The 23,961-nt window shown below is 32.5% G+C and overlaps 3 protein-coding genes across 3 annotated transcripts in view; 2 read left to right on the plus strand and 1 right to left on the minus strand.

Annotated features, from left to right (window-relative positions):
• Positions 1–19: 19 nt before the first annotated feature.
• Positions 20–9,659, minus strand: LOC134685165 (sulfate transporter-like). Its single transcript, XM_063544643.1, has 2 exons — positions 9,626–9,659; positions 20–2,994 (listed from the first exon to the last, which is right to left on the minus strand). Exon 2 carries the CDS (start codon positions 2,980–2,982, stop codon positions 877–879), a length of 2,106 nt encoding a protein of 701 aa, XP_063400713.1. The 5' UTR covers positions 2,983–2,994; positions 9,626–9,659; the 3' UTR covers positions 20–876.
• Positions 9,292–23,032, plus strand: LOC134685168 (endothelin-converting enzyme 1-like). The gene is made up of 4 exons (XM_063544645.1): positions 9,292–9,444; positions 17,388–17,483; positions 20,190–20,263; positions 22,336–23,032. The coding sequence occupies exons 1-4, from the start codon at positions 9,412–9,414 to the stop codon at positions 22,433–22,435; spliced, it is 303 nt and encodes a 100-aa protein (XP_063400715.1). The 5' UTR covers positions 9,292–9,411; the 3' UTR covers positions 22,436–23,032.
• The window catches only part of LOC134685166 (uncharacterized), a 70,567-nt gene continuing 56,377 nt past the window's right edge, over positions 9,772–23,961 (plus strand). Inside the window, exon 1 of the mRNA XM_063544644.1 lies at positions 9,772–9,801. The gene's annotated coding sequence lies outside the window, so the exon portion shown is untranslated. The remainder of the gene's footprint in view (positions 9,802–23,961) is intronic.

Here is a 23,961-nt window from a genome sequence, read left to right on the forward strand (position 1 = left end):
ACAAAATTTACTTCTGTTTACTATCTTATGATCATAAACAAGCTTCTGTCCAAGTTTGGTAGAAATCCAGTATAGTTTAAGAAAGTTATTAAAATTTCAAAAACTTTAACCACAGAGTGAATATTTGTGGACGCCGCCGACGACGACGCCGACGACGGAATGTAGGATCGCTTAGTTTCGCTTTTTCGACTAAAGTCGAAAGGCTCGACAATAATGAACAGAATGTTGATAATCATATTGCATGTTTTGAGTGGCAGTACTTTCATATATAAAACTTAGTCCTGGTATCTATGATGAGTTTATTTTCAATGTACTATCTAAAATCGATGTTTACGAAAGCCAGACATGTTTCTTATTCGTAAGATTAAAGGGGGTCAAGTTTTAATGAGATAGTCCTCGTCCTCTACTTAAAATGTGAGGTACTCCGTAAATTCGACTATTTTTTGGACAGTTGAACACACCAAGTGTTGTTTCGGATTTTCCGTTTTTTTTTCACTTTACGAAATCCCGATATTAAGATCAGTGCTCTGAAACGCTGAATTAAAATCTGAATTATTTTCCATTTAGTATAACAAGAAGAATCAACATTCTGCAATGTTCCCCCTACAACCTGGTTCACGTTCATAAAGTATTTCAAACATTTGTGTTTTCGAAGAAACGCTGAATTTCCGCACAGAACCGACATAATCAGTTTGTTTTTGAAGACCTGAAATCGGCCGCTTCAGATTTTTATTTATTTCTTGTCAACAAATTTTATTCCCACTTTTAAGAAATAGTAATCAAAGTAAACAAATATGGAAACGTATCATGGGAATGCACTATAAGTTGTGTATAGTTGTGTGTCTATGTAATTGGAATTTGGACATTTCGCATTGTTCAAAGCTTCGTGTTTTCACTCAAATCTGATTTCGTTGTGGTATTTTCATTGTTATCGGTAGCTTTATTTGAGTTAATAACATAAACTGCATCTGCCAAATCATAAAGCAAATTCTCTTTTGGAAAGTTTTCAAAGAAGTCAGCTGCTCTTAGTGTTTCTGTGATTTTTGAAGAACACTTTACAATGTATATCTCTATATCAACGGCTTTGTACTCCTTCATGATCTGAGTAAGAATGTTTATTCCAGATAAATCAACATTACTGATCATTTGAAAGTCAAGAATAATGTGACGGACGATTTCATCAAGTTTCTTCCCTTTCTCAGATACATCCTGATTTTCAACTTTAACGAGTTCATATTTTTCTTTTGTTTTCTTAAGATGAATGGCGTCTGCAACTTGACTATATAATATTTTTCTAAAATTTTCTGCATTCGCAAAATGCAGTGGTGCTTGATATTGGAAGATTTTGATAGAACTGATTTCGATGACGTGAACACGGTTTTTCGAATCTACAAATATGTCTTCTCGGTCAGAATAACCAATAACTTTGCCGGATGCCATTTGATTTTGAATCACTATGGATAATATTGAGAAGCCTATGCCAGCCATGAGTCCATATTCCAAATCTACCAGTACCGATACAGAACAAGTAATCAGCCAAATTATACAATCAAACTTATTTATTCGCCAAAGCCTTGGTATATCTCCAAACTGCATCAATAGGTTCTTCATAGCCACAATTATCATAGCTGCCAAGATTGCAACAGGCAGTGATTCGAAAAGAGTTCCTATCCACAAAATAATAAGCAATATAATAATTCCAGTTGGTATGGCATTCAATGTTGATTTCGCGCCCAAATTGCTTAGAACCATTGTTCTAGGGGCTGCTGTTGCTTGTGGGAAACAAGAGAAAAACGATGACCCTATGTTACTAATGCCATATGCAATCAATTCCTGATTATTATCAATGGATATTCCATGTTTTTTGGCAGTTAGTTTTGCTAATGATATTGTCATCGCGAGAGATAAAATTGCCATCACAAAACAGTCCATTATCATTGTAGATGCAGTGTGTAATGCCGGAACTTTAGGCATGGGAAATCCTGAAGGAATATCTCCTACAATTTTTACATCGAATTTTTCTTCAAATTTTCCAAAATATGAAACGATAGTCCCTATTATTACAACGATAAAATCAATGGGAATTGGTATTTTCATGCGATCTTTATATTTTTCGTTAATCAGAATTTTTACAATGAGTAATATAATAATTGTAATTACTGCAACTAAAAGTTCAGAAATAACGGTTAATTTTATATTTGAGAAAAGCTCAATGTACATCTTTACTAACTTTCCTGCTCCAGAGTGTGGTGACACGGCGATTCCAAGCATTTTAGGAACTTGGCTTGAAGCAATATGAATTGCTGATGCCGTTGTAAAACCGCCGATAAAACTAACGGACATGTATCTTGTCAGAAATCCAAGACGACAAATACCAAGTCCGGCTAAAATGAACCCTGTTAGTAAGGACGCTGTCATGGCGGCTCCAACTTTGATGTCCTCCAAGTCGTTTTGTAAATAACGAGTAGAATTGTTTCCCGTAGACTCATTTGTATGATTAATCGTGGATATTAAATGCAATGTGTTGCTGCCTAAATAGCGATCAGCCTCGCGTTGGACAACAGTATGTGTCAAAAGAGCCATGACTGCATTAGATCCGAAAGAAACGTGTGGAGACGTCCCAAAAAACATATATATCAAAACAGGAAAGAAAGTTGTGTACACGCCATTGATTGGTTGGAGTCCCGCTAATATTCCGAACCCAAGCCCCTGTGGAAGGTGTAAAAATGTTGCTGTAAGACCGCTAAGGAAATCACCGAGGATGTTTGACGTTTTGTATTTCTTAATGAATTTAATTATAGGTAGCAGTGTTGTCAACACTTTCCAAACGCGTGTTCTAGAGCAAAAGCAGTTGTCCTTGATCTTTTCGATTTTCGAACGTCTCTTGACAGGTACCTTATAATATACGCTTTCAAGTGTTTCAGATGAGTACCATCTTCTTTGCGTTGATATCAAGTCTTGGGCTTTTAGTTTTACTTCCATTGTTGAATTTATCTGAAAAAAAAACCCAATTGGTTATTATTATATTGGTAACTAGCTTCATGATATAAAAGATACATTACTTCTTTCGGTCTTCCCTGCTATATACATTTCAACTGATGTTCCCAGATAAATACTAGCGGAAACTATAATGTTTTTTTTCAATGTGTAATGGCAAACATTTTCAACACTAGGCTCGTCAATTTAAGGCAAATTGTTTTGTGAACATTTTTATTTGCTACCATTATGTATACAAGAATTATAGAAGATGCGGGGTAGACCTCATTAATCAAACACCCAACGAGTCCAATAACAATAATACTTTCAGCGCATCCTATGGATCGAGCGTCTTATGTAACAAATAATGGTATCTGGTATCCGATTGTTTTAATAACACGTGACATGTAATGGACAGTCGAGGTTTTTAGTCGAGGGACTAAAATATGATTTTATATGTGAAATATGCCCAATAAGGGGAAGAAAAGAAACAACGTTAGTAACACAAGTGACAATAGTGCTACAAATGATCCCGATGGAAAGAAACCAAAGAAAAAGAAGGCGAAACAAAAAAAAAGTAAACCTCAATCAAAATGTACTAAGGAAGACGATAAAACAGGTGACATTACAAATGTAAACAAACAGTTAACCAGTACTCACTTGGATAACGGCGATTTAAAAAGTGTATTACAAGAAAATATTATGAACAATATGAATCAGTCTAGTTTTTCACAAGACACAAACTTTTACTGCCCTAATCCAAATAATATGTTTCCAAGCCATAGTCAAAGTCAGCAGATGTGTTCAACGCCAAATACTGGAATGATTGCTATGCCTATGCAACACGTCTCGCCCCAAATGTTTTCCACCATGCAACAAAGACCACCATGGGTAGACGAACTATTTAGTAGAATAGATAGATTTGAAAATAAGTTAGACCATTTGAATTCAAAAGTGACAAAATTAGAAAACACAACAAAGGCATTAGACGACCGTTTTTGCCAGATCGAGTCCAGTACACAGTATATCAGTAACGAATTTGAAACGCAAAAAACCTCTATATCAAATATTAAAACTGAAGTTGACAAATTAGCAAAGAAGTTAAAAAACAACCATGTGAATGATGAAAAGTTAAGCAAAACAATAGACCAAGTAAAAAAGGAAAATGACAGGTTACAAAATGAGTTAACTGATGTCCATATGAGTTCTATGAGAAATAATCTTATATTTTACAATATTCCGGAAAATGAAACAGACCTGTGTGCGGATGTGGTTTTTGAATTTTGTAGTAAATACTTAAAAATTGAAAACCCTGCAGATAAAATTACAATACTTGATTCGTTCAGATTAGGAAAAAAAGCTGAAAAAAAGAGACCAATCCTGGTAAAGTTTGCAAATTTTGAGATGCGGGATCTTGTAAAGAAAAGTTCAAAGAATTTGAAAGATTCACCTTTTGGAATTTCTGAACAATTACCGTTAGAAATACAAAAACGTAGAAAAGAAAAATTACCATTACTGAAGGAACTGCGCTCTAGGGATATCAAGGCATATTTTGTGAAGGACAAAATTTTTGTGGGTGGTAAAGAGTATGTCCCATAGGGGCATCACAGGGAACAATTGAGCAATTTAAAATGTTTAAGTTGGAATGTACATGGTTTAAATTCTTGTTATGAAGACAATGGTTTTTTGAATTTTGTAAATACTTACGAAATTTTGTTTTTATGTGAAACTTGGTTACAAGAGAAAAATATTATAGAAATAGAAGGTTTTGTGAAACTTATATGTTTGAATAGAAATGTTAAAATTGGTACTCGAAGTGAAGGTGGATTAGCTATTTTTTGTAAAACAAAGTTATCAGATGGTATTTCTATAGATAGAGAGATAGAATGTGGTATTGTTGTAATTAAACTAAATCATGAATTTTTTAATACTGCAAATGACATCTACATATGTTTTTCTTATATTCCACATGAAAAATCAAACTTTTATAACAAATGTGATGTTGATTTTTATGATATTATAGAACGTATTTGTTTAGAGTATAAAGAAAAGGGTTCATTTTTAGTGTGTGGCGACCTAAATAGTCGTATTGGTGAAATTGATGATGTTTTATCAAATGATAACTTAGATCTGTATTTAGAAAGTGTAGACCACGTGGAAACCCCGATTATTCCGAAAAGGCACTCCGTAGACAAAACCGTTAACGCATTTGGTCGAAAACTTTTACAGTTATGTTATAATACAGAACTTACTATTGCTAATGGAAGAATCGGAAATTGTGTTGGAAAATTTACATTTTGTACAATGAATGGCAGGAGTGTCAACGACTACCTACTTGTTTCACCTAGCGATTATAAACTTATTAAGAATTTTGATGTGCTGAATTTCAACGAATTTTCTGATCACGCTCCATTATTATTTGAACTTGAATTTCGAAATTTCAGACCGGAGTTATCGTTTCCAAAGATTCGCAATTACATAAAGTGGGATATAAAAAGATCTAAAGAATATATAGATATTATACTACAAGAACAAAATAATTTATTGTCTATAGTGAGTAACATTACCAATGAAAATAACTTAAATCATGCTGTTAAGGAAATTACAAACATCTTATTTGATAGTGCTAATAAAGTTTTTGGTAGATCTGTGTTAATACACCAAGATGAAATCAAAGTTAGGCCTAACAACGAGTGGTTTGATAACAATTGTGCGATTGCACGTAAAGATTTTCATGTAGCTAGAAACTTTTTCCAACATCACCCGTCAGACGTCAACCGAAAGGCATACGTTATTTCAAGAAACAACTATAATAAAATGAAACGAAAAGCACAATTTAAATACAAACGTCAAAAAGGTATCGAACTTTGCGACTTAGCTAGTACCGAACCGCGAAAGTTCTGGTCGTCGTTAAAACGAAAAGTGAACAACAAGTGTAAAATTGATAACGAAACCATGATGAAACATTTTGAGTCAATACTAGGAGACAATTCGGAGGATATATGTGAAGAAGTTCGTAATCTCATAGACAATACGGTATTTGGCGATATAAATGTTACACAATTAGACTCTGATATAACTGAAGACGAAGTAGTAGCATCAATAAAAAAAATGAAGTCCGGTAAAAGTTCAGGTAACGATGGACTAATAAGTGAAATGTTTTCTGCATGTCCTGACGTATTTGCGCCAATATTAAAGACTCTGTTTAATTACATTTATAGTTCGGGAATATACCCAGATTCATGGTCAGAATGTCTAGTAGTTGCTGTCCCAAAGAGTGGTGATCTATCCGATCCTAATAATTATCGTCCGATTGTATTGATCAGTGTTTTATCGAAACTTTATACTACTATTTTGACAAATCGTTTACTCAGTTGGTCCGATGAAGAAGACATATTAATCGATAACCAATTTGGATTTAGACCCGGCAAGTCAACTGTAGACGCTATATTTATTTTATTTGGAATAATTTCGCATACACTTCAAAATAAACAAAAACTTTATTGTTCGTTTGTGGATTTCTGTAAAGCGTTCGACAAAATTAGCAGGAGGATTCTCATTTATAAACTATTACGGAGTGGTGTTAGCTCAAAATTTGTAACTATGGTTAGATCAGTATATTCATCTGTAAAAATGCGTGTCAAAACTGCCGATTTACTGTCCGACTCATTCGAAAATTTTCTTGGTGTAAAACAAGGGGAGCCCTTATCACCTTTACTGTTTTTATTTTTTATAAATGACTTGATTGAAGACATGAACATCAGTCCTTCAGCTGACATAGTTAACATTAATGAAGTTCTGATATACTTAATACTATTTGCAGACGATACTATATTATTTGGGAAATCTCCTGAAATTCTACAGGAACTACTTGATAAACTACTTATTTATTGTAATAAATGGAATATAGAAGTGAATATTAACAAAACGAAAGTTGTTGTATTCAAAAATGGCTGGCAACCCGTAACTGAAATTTTTTTCTATAACAACGAAGAACTAGAAATTGTCGATTCGTATATATATCTTGGTATGCTGATACAATGTAACGGAAAATTTTTAAAAACACAGAAGAGATTAGCCTTACAAGGTTCACGATCTTTGGCAGCTCTGAATAATTCTACAAATGGTTTATACTTGACGAAAAAAAAGAAATGTGATTTGTTCGATAGTATGGTTGCGTCTGTGATAAATTATGCCTCGGAAATTTGGGGTTTCCATCGTGGAAATGATGTTGAAATTATTCATAACCGTTTTTGTCGATCTATTTTGAAACTGGGTAAAAGTACGCCAAATGTATTTTATATGGCGAACTAGGGCGTTTGCCAATGTATGTAATAAGAAAACAAAAAGTTTTAAAATACTGGTTAAAAATTGTAACTCATAAACCACTTATTGTGTATGATATCTATATATTGTTACTCAGAGATGCAAATACTGGTAAAACTAATTGGGTTTCTAATGTTCGTGACTTATTGTTTAGTATTGGTTTAAACTTTGTATGGTACCAGCAGTCTGGTATGAATATATCATTAGATGTAATAAAAACTAGATTAAAAGATCAATATATTCAAAGCTGGTCTGCATCTATGCAGGATTGTGAGAAACTTACTATGTACAGAATTTTAAAATTAGATTTTTGTTTTGAAGATTACGTAGATTATAACTATAATTCACATTTTTTCACAAAGCTACGTAGTGGTACTATGAAGTTAAATGTTGAGATAGGCCGTTATACAAATATACTAAGAGAAAACAGATTATGTACTTGCTGTAATATGAAAAGTGTTGAAGATGAGTACCATTTTACTCTAGTGTGTCCTGCGTATAGGCATGAACGACTGCAGTTTTTACCAAATTATTACTGTTCATGGCCAAATGTGACAAAACTTATGTATTTGTATCAAACCAAATCTAGATCTTTAGTTGGAAAATTATGTAATTATTTGAAATCTGCCTGGCAGATTAGATCACATTTGATAAGTTGATAATTTTTCTATTGTACTATCTTATGAAATTGTTCTCTGTTGTTTATTGTGTGTCACAATGTAAATATGTTTGTGTTGCTATAGCATGTAACTACTGCTTTGCAAATAAAGAATTCATTCATTCATTCATTCAACACCGAGAAAATATCACTGTTTGGGTACGTTTCGCTCCCGAAGGTGAAACAGCCCAGTCGTCGTCATATCTTTTTTGACATGCAATATCAACAAATATGTTATTTCCTGTACTCTTGAAGGTTAATGAAATTTGAAAAATTCGACAAACAAGAAACCCGAAGGCATAGATGGACGCTGTCGTATTTGGCACACAAAAAAAATCTTGTTTGCAATGCTTTTCATTATCATATTTGATTTCTTCCAACTGTTTTGATTCGAGCTCTGCTTGTGAGTCTTATATGGTGTCTAGCGTATACAAAATAAGTTATATCTGGTATCTTTGAGTTTTAAAATGCATCATACAGACTTCAACTATATACAGGTATAATACAATTCATCGATCTCTATCTAAATAGTTCCGAGTTTATTCAAATGGAGAAAAAATTCAACAGAAACAATCAAAGAATTGCAATTAAATTGCCCAATTCTCCAAATGACAATATTGTTAAAGATACTGGTATTATATAGATAACTACTTTTAGTTGTCAAAGAATATAAACATATCTAGTTTTGTTATTCAGAGACATGATTCGGTGACTGACCTAAAGTAACGACGCACCTGGTACATGTTTATAAAAATATATAAACATGAATTATATCTTTCTATCGAGTAAATCACGCATGTTAACCATAATTTAACACATTTGTCATTAAATTTGTCTATTTCTTGCTTGCTTTTAAACTATGCACGTTTGCATGTTATTTTATTGAACATACAAGTACATGTAACATACGATTATTAAGAAATGAAAGACAATTTTCAACATAACAAATAGACCTTTTTGACTGTATACCTGAATTGTCAATTGGAGATAAATAAGGGATTGCAAATTTAAGACGAATTTAAACGTGCGCAGAATATAAATTTAGAAGTAAATATATTTAAAAAAGAAAACTATCAAACTTGTGTCCGATGCGTCGACATTTTCGGTTAATAAATTGCGACCCTCTTCAAAAAAAAATAGACAATAGTAATAAACCTATGATAACGATGCTGTTCAAAATTAATCATATCTATTGAATTGTAAAGTGCGGGTGCCATCGTCTCATGTTTCTTGGTGAATGTACATCAGAATATTTAACTTGATGATACATTTTTTTAACTGATTCTGGTATATATATCATGCATATTTAGGACGGACAGTATATCCAGATTTGTTCTGTAACTACGTTCGCCATTAGAACTGTCACCCTTCCCTGAATACTGAATACATACTGCATATGTCCATATGAGAGGTAGACACACAAGAAGCAATAACTAATTTGATTGAAGTCCATGGTTGGCCTAATCGGACGTTTAAGAGCAGAGGTGAGTAAGCTTCAGCCTGATCACTTAGATAAAAAATATTGTCAAGAGTTTTAAAAAGGTCAAAACAACATATTTTTTTTTAAATTGATAAAAATACAAGTTTCTTAAACTTAACCGTTTTAAACATAAAGTAAGTTCTTTTTAAGAAAAATTGTAAACATTGTAAAATTAATTAACATACCTTTAGTTGTACATGTGTGTACTACAAACATAGATGAGAAATAAATGTTTTAATTAAATGTTTTCACAGATAGACATAATACATATGTCTTACTATTGTTTTTTTGTAATTAATTTTGCATGTAAAAATTATAAGATCACGTGAGATACAATCTATGTCCCTTCAGGTACGGAAAGGTAAGAAAATATAAGTTTCAAAATCCTACTTAACTATTTTCAGGGCATATCAATACAATACTACAATTTTTTTTCATATAACACAACCTAATTTTTAATTATCAAACAAAATATCATTCATAATTTCATAATTTATGTACATGAAAATCAGATATAATCTTATGATCATGTGTGTTCTAGATATATGTTTCTCTGTCGGACCCGCCGTCCAGGAAAACCAACAAAAACTAGTTAACTCGGTCAAACTAAATTTAAAATGCAGAAGAAAATATTTGAAACACCAATGCTCGAAATATATATGTATGTATGAAAAAACTCAGATGTATGTTTTTTTAGAATACATGAAGTCAGTGTGTAAGCAAATTAATAACCAGTTGAATTCCAAAGTATAGTTTGTCCAGTCTGATATACGGCTAGAAGTAAACATCAAGGAAAAATATGCCTGCTAAGTCTAAATATCACATGCTTATAAATGTAACAAAAACCAAGCATCAATAAGATCAACAATTGCTATAACTAGTGCATTGGATTATGAGCCTGAAATTGTTATAAATAGATTGATATAACCATGGAAGTATCATATAATACTAAATGAACAAACATGAATGATTTCCATGTAACAGTATACACAATATTCTTATTATTCAAAAGACCTTTCATGATAATTAAAGTTATTTCTCCATATTTATTACAATGTATTACATTGTACACTTCAATGAGACACCAATCCAAATAGACCAAAATATTCGTTTACTTGTATGCTTAATGTATCTGCATATAGTTTGATGCTTAATGTATCTGCATATAGTTTGTATAATATTTGTGCTGATATAACTAAATCATTTCAAGATATTGGACTGATGATTTTAATTATGAAGAATGGACGATGGCATATATTTATCTGCTTTTATTTAAAGTTAAAACTGGCTGAAATAAACAAAAAGGAATAAAAATAAATGTACAGTACACGTAAAATTATTATTTAAAATATTTGGTTCGTTAACTTCCAGTGATGGTTATACTCTCATATATCATGAAAATTTATGTACAATTTTGTCTGTAGCACTTGACAGGATAAAACTTGACTCGTATCAAGTATTTCTTTATTTGAAACAATTGAAGATAAATTCTTCACACAATTTGATAAATTAACTTCCAGTGATGGTTATTCTCTCATATTCTATATAAAATTTATGTGAAATTTTGTCTGTAGCACTTGACAGGATAAAACTTTACTCGTATCAAGTATTTCTTTATTTGAAACAATTGAAGATAAATTCTGCACACAATTTGATTCGTTAACTTCCAGTGATGGTTTATATTCTCTCATATTCTATATAAAATTTACGTGAAATTTTGTCTGTAGCACTGGACAGGATAAAACTTTACTCGTATCAAGTATTTTTTTATTTGAAACAATCAAAGATAAATTCTTTACACAATTTGATTCGTTAACTTCCAGTGATGGTTATTCTCTCATATTCTATGAAAATGTATGTGAAATTTTGTCTGCAGTACTGGGCTGGATAAACATCTACTTATATCAAGTATTTATCTTATTTGAAACAAAGATAAATTCTGCACAATTTTGTGAAAAGTGCAAATTTAACAAAGACCAAAGCTCGGTGTTGGAGGTCGTACCTTAACCTATAATTGTTTTCCTTTATGAATTATTACTTGGATGTTGTATCATTGGCAAATCTTCTTTTCTTATATACACAACAAGAAACCTGTACGATTGCTATTATTCCAATATATACATTCATACTCATAATAAGACAGTTGTGCAATTCCTGCAATGTCTCAATAAACATTCATACTCACACTAAAAATTGTTCCGTTCCTACCATTTCATGATATACATTCATCCTAGCAATAAGAAACTGGTATGTATACTCACAATTAGAAACTTGTGAAATTCCTACTATTTCATGATTTACATTCATACTGACAATTAGAAACTTGCGAAATTCCCATTATTTCATGATTTTCATTCACACTGACTCACAAAATAAGAACAAATTATACGATTCCTACCATTTAATGATATTGTTGTGGCAACGCAGATCTTAAACACACTTTATCTAAACTTCCCAAATTTTAGAAAGTCCGCCCACTACTAAATTCCTACATGAAATGCATAAAAAATGAAGTGGTGCATGAATTATAAGCATTGCACTGATGACGAAACAAATACTTAAAAAAAAACAATAAAGAAGTCGCTTTCATATAATAAAAATATGAATTGCGTCATACAAAAGATTTGGTTAAAGGTATAGATGAGCACGGGTGGGGGGGGGATGAGATTAGTCTTTCACATGAAACCCCTCCTACATGTCTAACAAATATAAACTTTTCAAACTGAAAACTAATTACTATTTTAACTGTGTAAGTTATAAGAAAGTCCCCATGTAACAATTTTGAAAAGCAACATTGCAGCCGAATCGTCGAAGCGTTAGACGGCGTGCACAAAGTTGACGGCAACTGTAAAATGCGCTTTTAAAATATGTTTTATTCAACCTTGTTAAAATATCGTTTAAGCAGGAAAAGGTTATCAAAATTCAATATATAAAGTCTTTTAAAAAAGAGCTTAGAGAAAACGACAAAAATATGTGTAACTTGTTACATTAATTAAATTTTCGTATAACAAAATTTTTCGGATTCGGACAATTGCGTTATACGCAATTTACCCCCCCCCCCCAAAAAAAAAAATAATCAAAAACGGCCATGGTGAATGAATTTGGAACGTAGTTCGCTATGTGAAAGAAGTAGTAATTTGGAAGGGTTAATATTCGAAAAAGGAAAAATACGGCAAGAAAAAATATGTAATTGCTGTTTTTTTATTAAAAAAAATATTTCTATGAACTGCTGATCCCATATATCATTCAAAATTTACAACCACCGTTTACGTTTTAAATCTCACAATACATAGACCATAATCAAGACCTGTTGAAGGTAAAAACAAATAAATTTTGATCCTATTAGCTGCTTTCTCATAGGAATGAATCGAAGCAACAACAATCGAAATAGCTTACTGAGATTGCTAGTAATCGGACTAGTAGAAAATACCTTACAATTACTGTCCAAACATTAAATGAACGTGGCATTCTCCAAGCAATGGTTCAGAATTATACTTGACAAATGTTTTATGATATGGCTTTCTTTGGTCTGGTAACCTTCTATTTGAGTATCTTAAAAAATATGTGTACCATTTACATCTCCAAATCGAAACTATACATTTGTATATATAATACTTAGAACATGATTTACTGTTGTCAATTAACAAAAGCATTTATTTGCCTTATTCTCAACTGGTTGATCTTTTAACGATGTGTATAAAAGGATGTGTCTTATTTTCACTTCCATCCACTCAGTCCCCTTACTCACAATTCCATTCTTTCAACTCCCAGACAAAAATCAGTCAGAGATGATTGTCCATCATATTCCTTATTTTCGCAACTTGTTCTTTCAGTTCCTGTCTCCTCTGAAACTTCGTGTCCATTCAACAGAGAACTGAAATCAAGAATTAACCAGCTGTTGTTTTTCACTCTTCCTATTATATTTCTTTGCACAAAAATAATTAAATCAACCATGGGTAGGTTCATATAACTTCCATGATATACCTATATGGAGTTATTTTCTTTCAGAACGTCAGGTTATTCTTTTTCAGAATCAACCCGGACGATACCATGTTTCAATGGTATATGCTCCAAGGCATAACATAATGACCTGTGTAAGGTCATTATTTTCCTTGATAAACATGCAATCTATGATTTACTTTAAAATTTTATTCGTCTAATAGTTTTTTGTTGCCGATTTGGAGATTTATTTTCAAAAGTTCAACCGAAGACAGATGTAAAAGAAACCGTCATTGTAGACCCGCAATTTAATTTTAGAAACAAATAACGTGAAATTTTGTTGATTTATCGCTATAATAAAGAAACATTATCATATAGGTCAGATGAATTTTAATGTAGACTTTCATAAAATAAATCCAGATTTAACATATTCGTGTGTAAGATTTTGAAAATCTTATTGAGTCAAACTGAATAGGTTGATTGCTTAACGTCCAGTGGTCAATATTTCATGCATGTTCAGAACGATACACAATGAATAGGAAATCATACTGTCACCTACATGTATTTATATTCGTCTTCTTGTCAGTTCGTAACTTTTTAAAATTTATGTATACCTTTTATCAAATGATCAACTAATAAAATAATCTTATATTCTATTGAATAACATTAACGTAACTCACGAAAGGGTCGGGTGTGGAGGGTATATAATTTTATCCTGATTATCTTTTAACAAAATGTATTGCTATTCGAAAGACAATCTTTCTGAATTTTTCATTCCATTCAAGTAAAATGATTTAATAAATAACAACTTTTCCGCGATAGAAATAACATAACAAAACGAAAAAAAACAACATACCCCTCCCCCTTTTCCATAAGCTAAGTGATACAATAAATAACTTACAATGTGTCTTGTATTTGTCATACACCGTTATCGGATGGCAACAATACATTTGTGTCTTACTTCATGCAGTTACAGTAATATTTTTTATTGTGTATGGATAACAATTTTTAAAAGGTTTATATCTCAATTATTCAGTGAGTTTTATTTCACATTTTAGATGAGCCGCAGGGCGTATTAAAACCTGAACGCATTAGAAAGGAATATCCCACTTTAGTGTTGTCGGTTAAAAAGGATACTAAATTTTACAAATCTTTATAAAATTAATATTTTTTTACGGTATATAAGTCAGATAATGCATATTTTAAGGTTTTTCTTGTCGTAGATCACACCTCAGGGTGTCAGGATTGTTCAAAGAAAGACCTCCCTCCGGTCGGTCTTTCATTTGATCAATCCTGACACCCCTCGGTGTGTTCTACGACAAGAAAAACCTTAAAATATGCATTATCTATAACATAACTGTCGGCAAAATATATCTAGTTATGTTTTAAAAGCAAATCAAAGTAATTACCAATGCTGACAATAAAGCATTTAATCAACCAACCAACCAACCGACCAAAATTAGCATAGATGAATGAACATGAAATTCGTCAAACTTGATGATATGCTTAATATATACCAATAACCAAACAAACTAACACACTCACAACCATCAAAATCAATCAAACCATGGAAGTTATATTTAATATTACTTCCATGATCAAACTAACCAATATGTGGAGAAAATGCTCTTTGATGCAAACAATTTATCAATCAAACAACCGACACTAGTATACCGACCAACCCCAAAATTGTATTATTGAAGACACGCTGAAAGGGCCTGCAGTGACAACTGTGTAATGATTCAATTAATTGGAAATAATTCCCGTATACTGAATAGTAAGGAAGGGTATTGGCACCGAAAAAAATCTGTCTTTTTTCCTGTGATTATCAATGTTAACGTAATTTAACAAAAACATTCGCAATCTTTCTCAACCCTTTTATCAATTCACAATTGTATAAAAAAAAAATTGTACATCTCTCGGATATTGCAAGTCACAGACTTTTCAAACTAGTCCGCATTGGAAAAGACGAAAAAGATAAAAAGATATTTCCTTAATTTTTCCTTTGCCAACAAACATGACAAAGGTCTCGATTACGTCAACATAGGCAATATCCTTCATCATAAATTAGTTCAATCGAAAATACCTCCTTATTTCAAAGACCAGTCTGTGCTAATCATTTCTTATACCTATACCAAACCAATTGCAACTAAAATTTTCATTTACAAACACGGGTTCAAGGATATTGATATTGACGACTTCAAGTCTAAACCTCCTGATTGCACTTGTGCTAGTTCACATATAATCCGGCTGGCCACGGTATGACCGGTGACCTCAACATTGTTAATAACACTTCTCTACGAAATGTGTTATCGAAAGGTCCGAGATATCGTGAGCCTAAATCCATCCATTGGAAATACAACCTTAAATTTTTTATGGATTCAGTTGAGGATTATGTCAGGCAATGGGCTAAGCGCGAGAAGGTAGACGTAAACACTCTTTCCGAATGGATTAAGGCAGTGAGGTTCGTTGATACAAATCAGAATTAAGAAACTGAATGGGTCTATCAATGTTCATGCTACGTCAATCTTTAAAAACGCAAATGTTGCAAAACACTTATCCTACCTCCATGACAAATATGTTGTTGTCCCCACAGATAAAGCCCCAAAACAACATCGTTTTTGTGTGTAAAACTCATTACATTACCTGCTTGATAAACGAATTAGGTATTGACAATTCACTTGCAAACTCAACATATACCCTCACGACACTTACGAAAGAGGAAATCCTGGATAATCATAGGTTTGTTCTATGTTCTTTTGGAATTTCAACCAAAGATGAAGAACTGGATCTTCCATCACTGTTATGGATACCTAAACTACAAAAGCGACCTTACAAACAACGGTATATTGCTGGGTCTTCCAAGTGCTCCACAAAACCTCTTTCTAAATTATTAACATCTATGTTATCAGCAATCAAAGACGGGCTTCAAAGTTATTGTGAAACTGCCTATTCCAGAGGTGGCATGAATCCGATGTGGATACTTAAAAATTCCAAAGATCTTTTAGAGAACATACAATCTAACTCTCGTTCATCTTGTAACAGTATGAAAACATTTGACTTTTCTACTCTTTACACAAGTATTCCACATTCCAAACTAAAAGACAAATTGAAAGAGTTGGTATTACTTTGCTTCTTTAAAAAGAATGGCCAACGTAGATACAAGTATCTTGTCTTAGAGAGGGATAAATCCTATTTTGTAAGGATCACCCTGATTCAAACAAAAAATTCTCTGAAACTGATATTATCAATATGCTTGATTTCTTGATTGACACCATATTTGTAACGTTCGGATGACGTGTTTTTCAACAGACTGTCGGCATTCCAATGGGAAAAAATTGTGCCCCTCTACTTGCCGACTTGTTTCTTTATTATTATGAGGCTGACTTTATGCAGAAATTTCTTAGGAAGAATGCAAGAAGTTAGCGATATCCTTAAACTCTACCTTCCGCTATATCTTGGCTTACATCTAGAAATTGACAATGATGGTCGGTTGAAAAACAAAACTTTACGACAAAAGAGATGATTTCAGCTTTCCAATTGTGAACTTTCCATTTATAAGTAGCAACATTCCAGCAGCACCTACATACGGGGTATATGTCTCCCAATTGATACGACATTCTCGTGCTTGCTTTTCTTATCATGATTTTCATGATACAGGATTGTTGCTCACAAGGAAGCTATTAAACCAACAATTCCAAATGGTCAAGTTGAAATCATCCCTTCGTACATTTAACGGACGCCATCACGAGTTTGTTGACCGTTATAGAATAACCGTTTCACAAATGATATCGGATATGTTCCTTACGTCGTAACTACAATCCCCTTTCCTTTCATGAATGCGACCTACCGAATTAGACTGTTTACCGGATTTGTTATCACATTAGCAACACGACGGGTGCCGCATGTGGAGCAGGATCTGCTTACCCTTCCGGAGAACCTGAGATCACCCCTAGTTTTTGTGGGATTCGTGTTATTTAATCTTATAAAAATCGACTTTTTTTATAGACTTATCAGAAATGGACGGCGGCCAACAGGATTGAGAAACTATCTCCAGGAACAGGTCTATCGAATGAACAAATGTTCTTTGTGTCATATGCACAGGTATAAATAAACTCATTATAGATACCAGGACTAAATTTAGTATATACGCCAGACACTCGTTTCGTCTACAAAAGACTCATCAGTGACGCTCGAATCCGAAAAAGTTAAAAAGGCCAAATAAAGTACGAAGTTGAAGAGCATTGAGAACCAAAATTCCTAAAAGTTTTGCCAAATACAGCTAAGGTAATCTATGCCTGAGGAAGAAAAGCCTTAGTTTAAAAAAAAAAATCAAAAATTTGTAAACAGTAAATTTATAAATTTAACCATATCAATGACAATTCATGTCAGTACAAATAGTGTTGACTACTGGGCTTGTGATATGTTTCTTTCTCTTACATAGTGTTACCAAAAGACTGTAATTGGTATTTGCTGATTTTTAGCCAAACACGCGACATTCAAGAGTAAGAGCAAATACTGGTCACTCGGAGTCAGAATAAGGTATCCGGGTCATGTTACATTTCTTCCTTCTATCTGTCTCTTTGTGAAGAAGTCCACTGATAATCCAAACACTTTACTGTTGTCAAAAAATACTGCTATGTGTAGGGACTGTTTTGTTCAAAATATGTAAATGTTTCTTGCATGTTCCTTCTAACTGGACCCGAATTACTGATTCGAAGATTTAAACTTTTCTTTTTTGTATTTTTTAGGATAAATGCAAGATATTGTCAAAATTATCAGAATTGCGGTTATGGATATTCTTCATATGTTAATGATCTAATGATTTGTTTAGAATTCAACATACTTGGCTGTGACATTCAGAATAAGGGCAAATATCAAAAAGACTTCCTGAGAATGGCCCTGGTATGAAATGAATTCAGGGGAAATTGGGTCTACTCTCTTTTACAACTTTTCTAGAGAGATCAGATCAATTAAGAATTTGACAAACGGAATAGACATTTGTATGATGTTGAGTATTGTACGAAGAGGGCGACTGAATGTTTGGTATTATGCGTAGTGTGATATTGACACATGCCATTCATACTTGAGAAATAGAAATACCTAAAAACTAGAGGCTCTAAAGAGCCTGTGTCGCTCACCTTGGTCTATATCATGTATGTGAATATTAAACAAAGGAAGTAGATGGATTCATGACAAAAATTGTGTTTTGGTGATAGTGATGTGACAGTGATTTACGAAAAATGGTTAAAAATTGACTATAAAGAGCAATAACTCCTAAAGGGGTCAACTGACCATTTCGGTCATTTGACTTATTTGTAAATCTTACTTTGCTGAACATTTTTGCTGTTTACAGTTTATCTCTATCAATAATAATATTCAAGATGATAACCAAAAACAGTAAAATTTCCTTAAAATTACTAATTCAGAGGCAGCAACCCAACTACAGTTTGTCTGATTCATCTGAAAATTTCAGGGCAGAGAGATCTTGACCTGATAAACAATTTGACCCCTGAAAGATTTGCTCTAAATGCTCTTTTGAGTTATATGCTAAAAACTGCATTTTACCCCTATGTTCTATTTCTAGCCGTGGCAGCCATCTTCGATTTGAAAGCCGGGTCACCAGACACATTTTTTTAACTACCCCAAAGATGATTGTGGCCATGTTTGAATTAATTTTGCCCAGTAGTTTCAGAGGAGAAGATGTTTGTAAAAGACTTCTAATATTTACGAAAAATGGTTAAAAATTGACTATAAAGGGCAATAACTCCTAAAGGTGTCAACTGACCATTTCGGTTTTGTTGACCTATTTTTAGATCTTACTCTGCTGAACATTATTGCTGTTTACAGTTTATCTCTATCTAAAATAATATTTAAGATAATAACCAAACACAGCAAAATTTCCTTAAAATTACCAATTCAGGGGCAGCAACCCAACAACCAGTTGTCAAATTCATCTGAATATTTCAGGGCAGATATATATTGACCTGATTAACACTGTTACCTCTATCAGATTTGCTCTAAATGCTTTGGTTTTTGAGTTATAAGCCTAAAAGTCTTCATTTTCCCCCTATGTTCTATTTTTAGCTGTATCAGCCATCTTGATTTGATGACCGGGTCACCGGACACATTTTTTTAACTAGATACCCCAAAGATTATTATGGCCAATTTTGGATTAATTTGCCCCAGTAGTTTCAGAGGAGAAGATTTTTGTAAAAGACTACTAAGATTTACGAAAAATGGTTAAAAATTGACTATAAAGGGCAATAACTCCTAAAGGGGTGAACTGACCATTTCGGTCATGTTGACATATTTGTAGATCTTACTTTGCTGAACATAATGGCTGTTTACAGTTTATATCTATCTCTAATAATATTCAAGAAAAAAACCAAAAACAGCAAAATTTCCTTAAAATTACCAATCCAGGGGCAGCAACCCAACAAGGGGTTGTCTGATTCATCTGAAAATTTCTAGGCAGATAGATCTAGACTTGATAAACAATTTAACTCCCATGTCAGATTTGCTCTAAATGCTTTGGTTTTTGAGTTATAAGCCAAAAACTGCATTTTACCCCTATGTTCTATTTTTAGCCATGGCGGCCATCTTGGTTTGTTGACGACGACGGACGCAGGATGACGCCGGACGCCGGACGCCAAGTGATGAGGAAAGCTCACTTGGCCCTTCGGGCCAGGTGAGCTAAAAAAGGTTTTACGAGCGTCACTCCTTAGTGATTCATTCGTAGACGAAATGCTCCTACAAAATAATAAGCCTACTGTCTTTAGTAATTGTTTTTAACCTTTTACTTTGCAGAGTGAATGCTTTAATAGAAATGACAGATATGCATACAGTAGAGCTATCCGGGGAAGTGTATCTGAAGATATAGCGTATGTATTCATTGTGTTATCGAATGAGTCTTTAGCGTGTCTCTGTATAGTGCACTTATTTAGATAACAGTATTTTGTCAATGTATTATGTATGATTTAGATAACAGTATTTTGTCAATGTCTTATGTATGATTAAAGAAACAAATACATACTCCGGGAATCTTAAAAAGAGCGAGATCATATGTGTCGACGAGGTAAGCGTCTATTGCTATACATACATCAACCGTTTTACGATTCAACATTCAGTCGTAATTGCACACTCAGGACATAATCAGTAAAATTTGTGACGTCATAACTACTAATTAGCAGAATAATAGGTAGTTTCGTTTTTGATACTGACTATATCATGTGGAATATCTAAACTCGCCCTGACATATGTAGATAAGAAGATGTGGTATGAGCGCAAATTAGACAACTTTCCATCCAAGTTACACTGAAACAAAGTATGTTTCGATTTCTCAACCAATTTTATCATTACAACAGAACTTTAAACAACTGTTATTAAGATAGAGGGTTAAGTAAGCAATCAAACCAGGTTCTTCCACCATTTTCTACGAAACAATGTCTGCACCTAGTCATCACTTGTGTCAGTTCTCTTTTGCTTGTTCTGTTGATTTTTAACGTTTGATTTTGTCAGTTTCTATGTCGTCCCGTTTTTGTAGTTTGCCTTTCAATTTGGGTCTTTTATTTTATTTGTTTGGTAAGAAAATATCAAAGATTTCAATCACATTCCGCCTTTTCGTCTGAACTCATGAAATTTAAAATACGGATATCTCCCCGCGTCTGGCGTACAAGAAAGTAAAACTTATCATGAGTATATACAACTAGTTAATTATTTAAGTACATAAATGGCGTTTCAGGTTAATATGTACATATCTATATCTTGTTTTTAAACTCAATTTTGTCGAGCCTTCGACTTTAGTCGAAAAAGCGAGACTAAGCGATCCTACATTCCGTCGTCGTCGGTGTCGTCGGCGGCGTCAACAAATATTCACTCTGTGGTTAAAGTTTTTGAAATTTTAATAACTTTCTTAAACTATACTGGATTTCTACCAAACTTTGACAGAAGCTTGTTTATGGTCATAAGATAGTATCCAGAAGTAAATTTTGTAAAAATAAAATTCCATTTTTTCAATATTTTACTATAAATGGACTTAGTTTTTTCTGCGGGGAAACAAAACATTCACTCTGTGGTTAAAGTTTTTAGATTTTTAATAACTTTCTCCAACTATCCTGGGTTTGTACCAAACTTGGACAGAAGCTTGTTTATGGTCATAAGATAGTATCCAGAAGTAAATTTGAAAAAAATAAAATTCCATTTTTTCCATATTTTACTATAAATGGACTTAGTTTTTTCTGCGGGGAAACAAAACATTCACTCTGTGGTTAAAGTTTTTAGAATTTTAATAACTTTCTCCAACTATCCTGGGTTTGTACCAAACTTGGAAAAAGCTTGTTTATGATCATAAGATAATATCCAGAAGTAAATTTTGTAAAAATTAAATTCCATTTTTTCCGTATTTTACTTACAAATGGACTTAGAATTTTCTGTGGGGAAACATTACATTCACTCTGTGGTTAAAGTTTTAAAAATTTTAATAACTTTCTTAAACTATCCTGGGTTTGTACCAAACTTGGACAGAAGCTTTTTTATGATCATAAGATAGTATCCAGAAGTAAATTTTGTAAATAAATTAAATCCATTTTTTCCATATTTTACTTTTAAATGGACTTAGTTTTTCTGCGGGGAACCATTACATTCACTCTGTGGTTAAATTTTTAAAAAATTTAATAACTTTCTTTAACTATCCTGGGTTTGTACCAAACTTGGACAGAAGCTTATTTATTATCATAAGATTGTATCCAGAAGTAAAGTTTGTAAAAAGATTACTCCGTTTTTTCTGTAATTTACTTTCAAATAGATTTAGATAAAATTCTTACAATCATAAAATAGTAACAAGAGGAATATTTTTATTGATTTTTTTCCTCATTATTGTTGAGCCTGCGCATTACAGCAAAAATAGGCGAGACACTGAGGTCCGCGGAACCCTTACAAATTTTGTTTATTTCAGTACAAACAGTGCAATGTCACACGTGAGAGAGTTTTCACAAGCATTTAGATGTCCAGTTAACTCTCCGATGAATCCTGCCAAGAAATGCAATCTGTATTGAAGTGTTCGCTGGTAACGAAAAAACATCATCCAAATGACTGGTTTCATCTTCTCCATAGTATAAAACCAAATGAAAAGACTGGATAATCTCTATCATTCATTTCCTTTTTTATATAGTCTTCCATATTTATCAGACCGTTACATTTCAACCTTAATTAAAATCACAATGTTTTCATCAGCAAACTGTTCTCGTACCATTGTTCATCTTAAAAATCTGATTTCTAGAATTAATCGTTTGTTATTCTAAAATACTCAGGCTTTACCAATACAATGTATCTATTTCTTGTAAAAAAATTTACAAAAAGAGTCACCTTATATAGTGTAACATAAACCATATGTCATGCAATATCAATGCTTTGAAATCATCAGTATATGTATTTGCAGATTTTTTCTGAAACAACGAATGGCTTTCATTTGAATAATTTTTGAATTTTTCAAGGGTCCATATTGGTTGTGACAGCATGAGGAAATAGATATTTTTTTATGGTAAAAAATACAAAATTCCTTTAAAATAGTGTCAAAATTCAATAATCTACTATGTGTTCGTTAAGTTTTGTTGATATCATTTTTACCTATTGAGAAATAAACTTTATGTGAAAACTCAAATTGTCAATCTTTAAAATACATTTGTAACTGTTATGTGATTGGTTTTAAAGTGTTAAAATCTATCATAACAATCATGTTTGCTAACATTGAGTGTCATTTAATCTTTTAATAAAACAAAAATTGCATAATCAATATGTAAAACAAAATATGTATTGCAAATCGTTGAATGATAATGAGGATCACAAATGAGCTTGTAAACATAACAAGTTAGTTTTCGACTGCCACAATCTGAACCGTTTTAACAGGAAACTTTGCAAACACATGTGTCAGCCATTTTAACATCATATCAGTTTCTGACAATTTAGGATATAATACAAGTCAATTCTGCCTAATATCTAGACTCTCACCCAGAAATTCACAATGCATGTTGGAAAAGAGCAAAACTTTAATTTTCTCTTTCTCTCTCTAGATATATTTTTGTTCGTTATTACGCTACACTTCGCGAAACAACGCAAACATTTGTAGAATAAGGAACCTTTTATAATATTCACAGTTATATGTTACATTGTTTTGACGTATTTCTACTCTGATACTTACTGTAGTAGATAAAGGCAAACGTACTATTCCGCTGTTCAATAGTCATAATTCGACTAAGCAAAAACCAATCAGGGTAAACAGTAAACACAAAAATACTGAACTCCGAGGAAAATTCAAAACGGAAAGTCCCTAATCAAAAGGCAAAATCAAAAGCCTAAACACATTAAACGAATGGATAACTGTCATATTTTTAACTTGGTACAGGGTAATATAACAGACTTGAATCAGAATTTCCCAAATTAATTCTGTTCTTTCCATTGAAAAATGTTCATATAGCATATTTTTAATATTAGAATTTATTTAATTTTCTGATGTTATTCTTAATTTGTGTATAATTTCGACTATAAATTCTTTCCTGTGTACATTTATGTTTATGATGGTTAA

This window comes from Mytilus trossulus, chromosome 9 (genome assembly GCF_036588685.1).
Source record: "Mytilus trossulus isolate FHL-02 chromosome 9, PNRI_Mtr1.1.1.hap1, whole genome shotgun sequence".
NCBI classification, from domain to species: Eukaryota; Metazoa; Mollusca; class Bivalvia; order Mytilida; family Mytilidae; genus Mytilus; species Mytilus trossulus.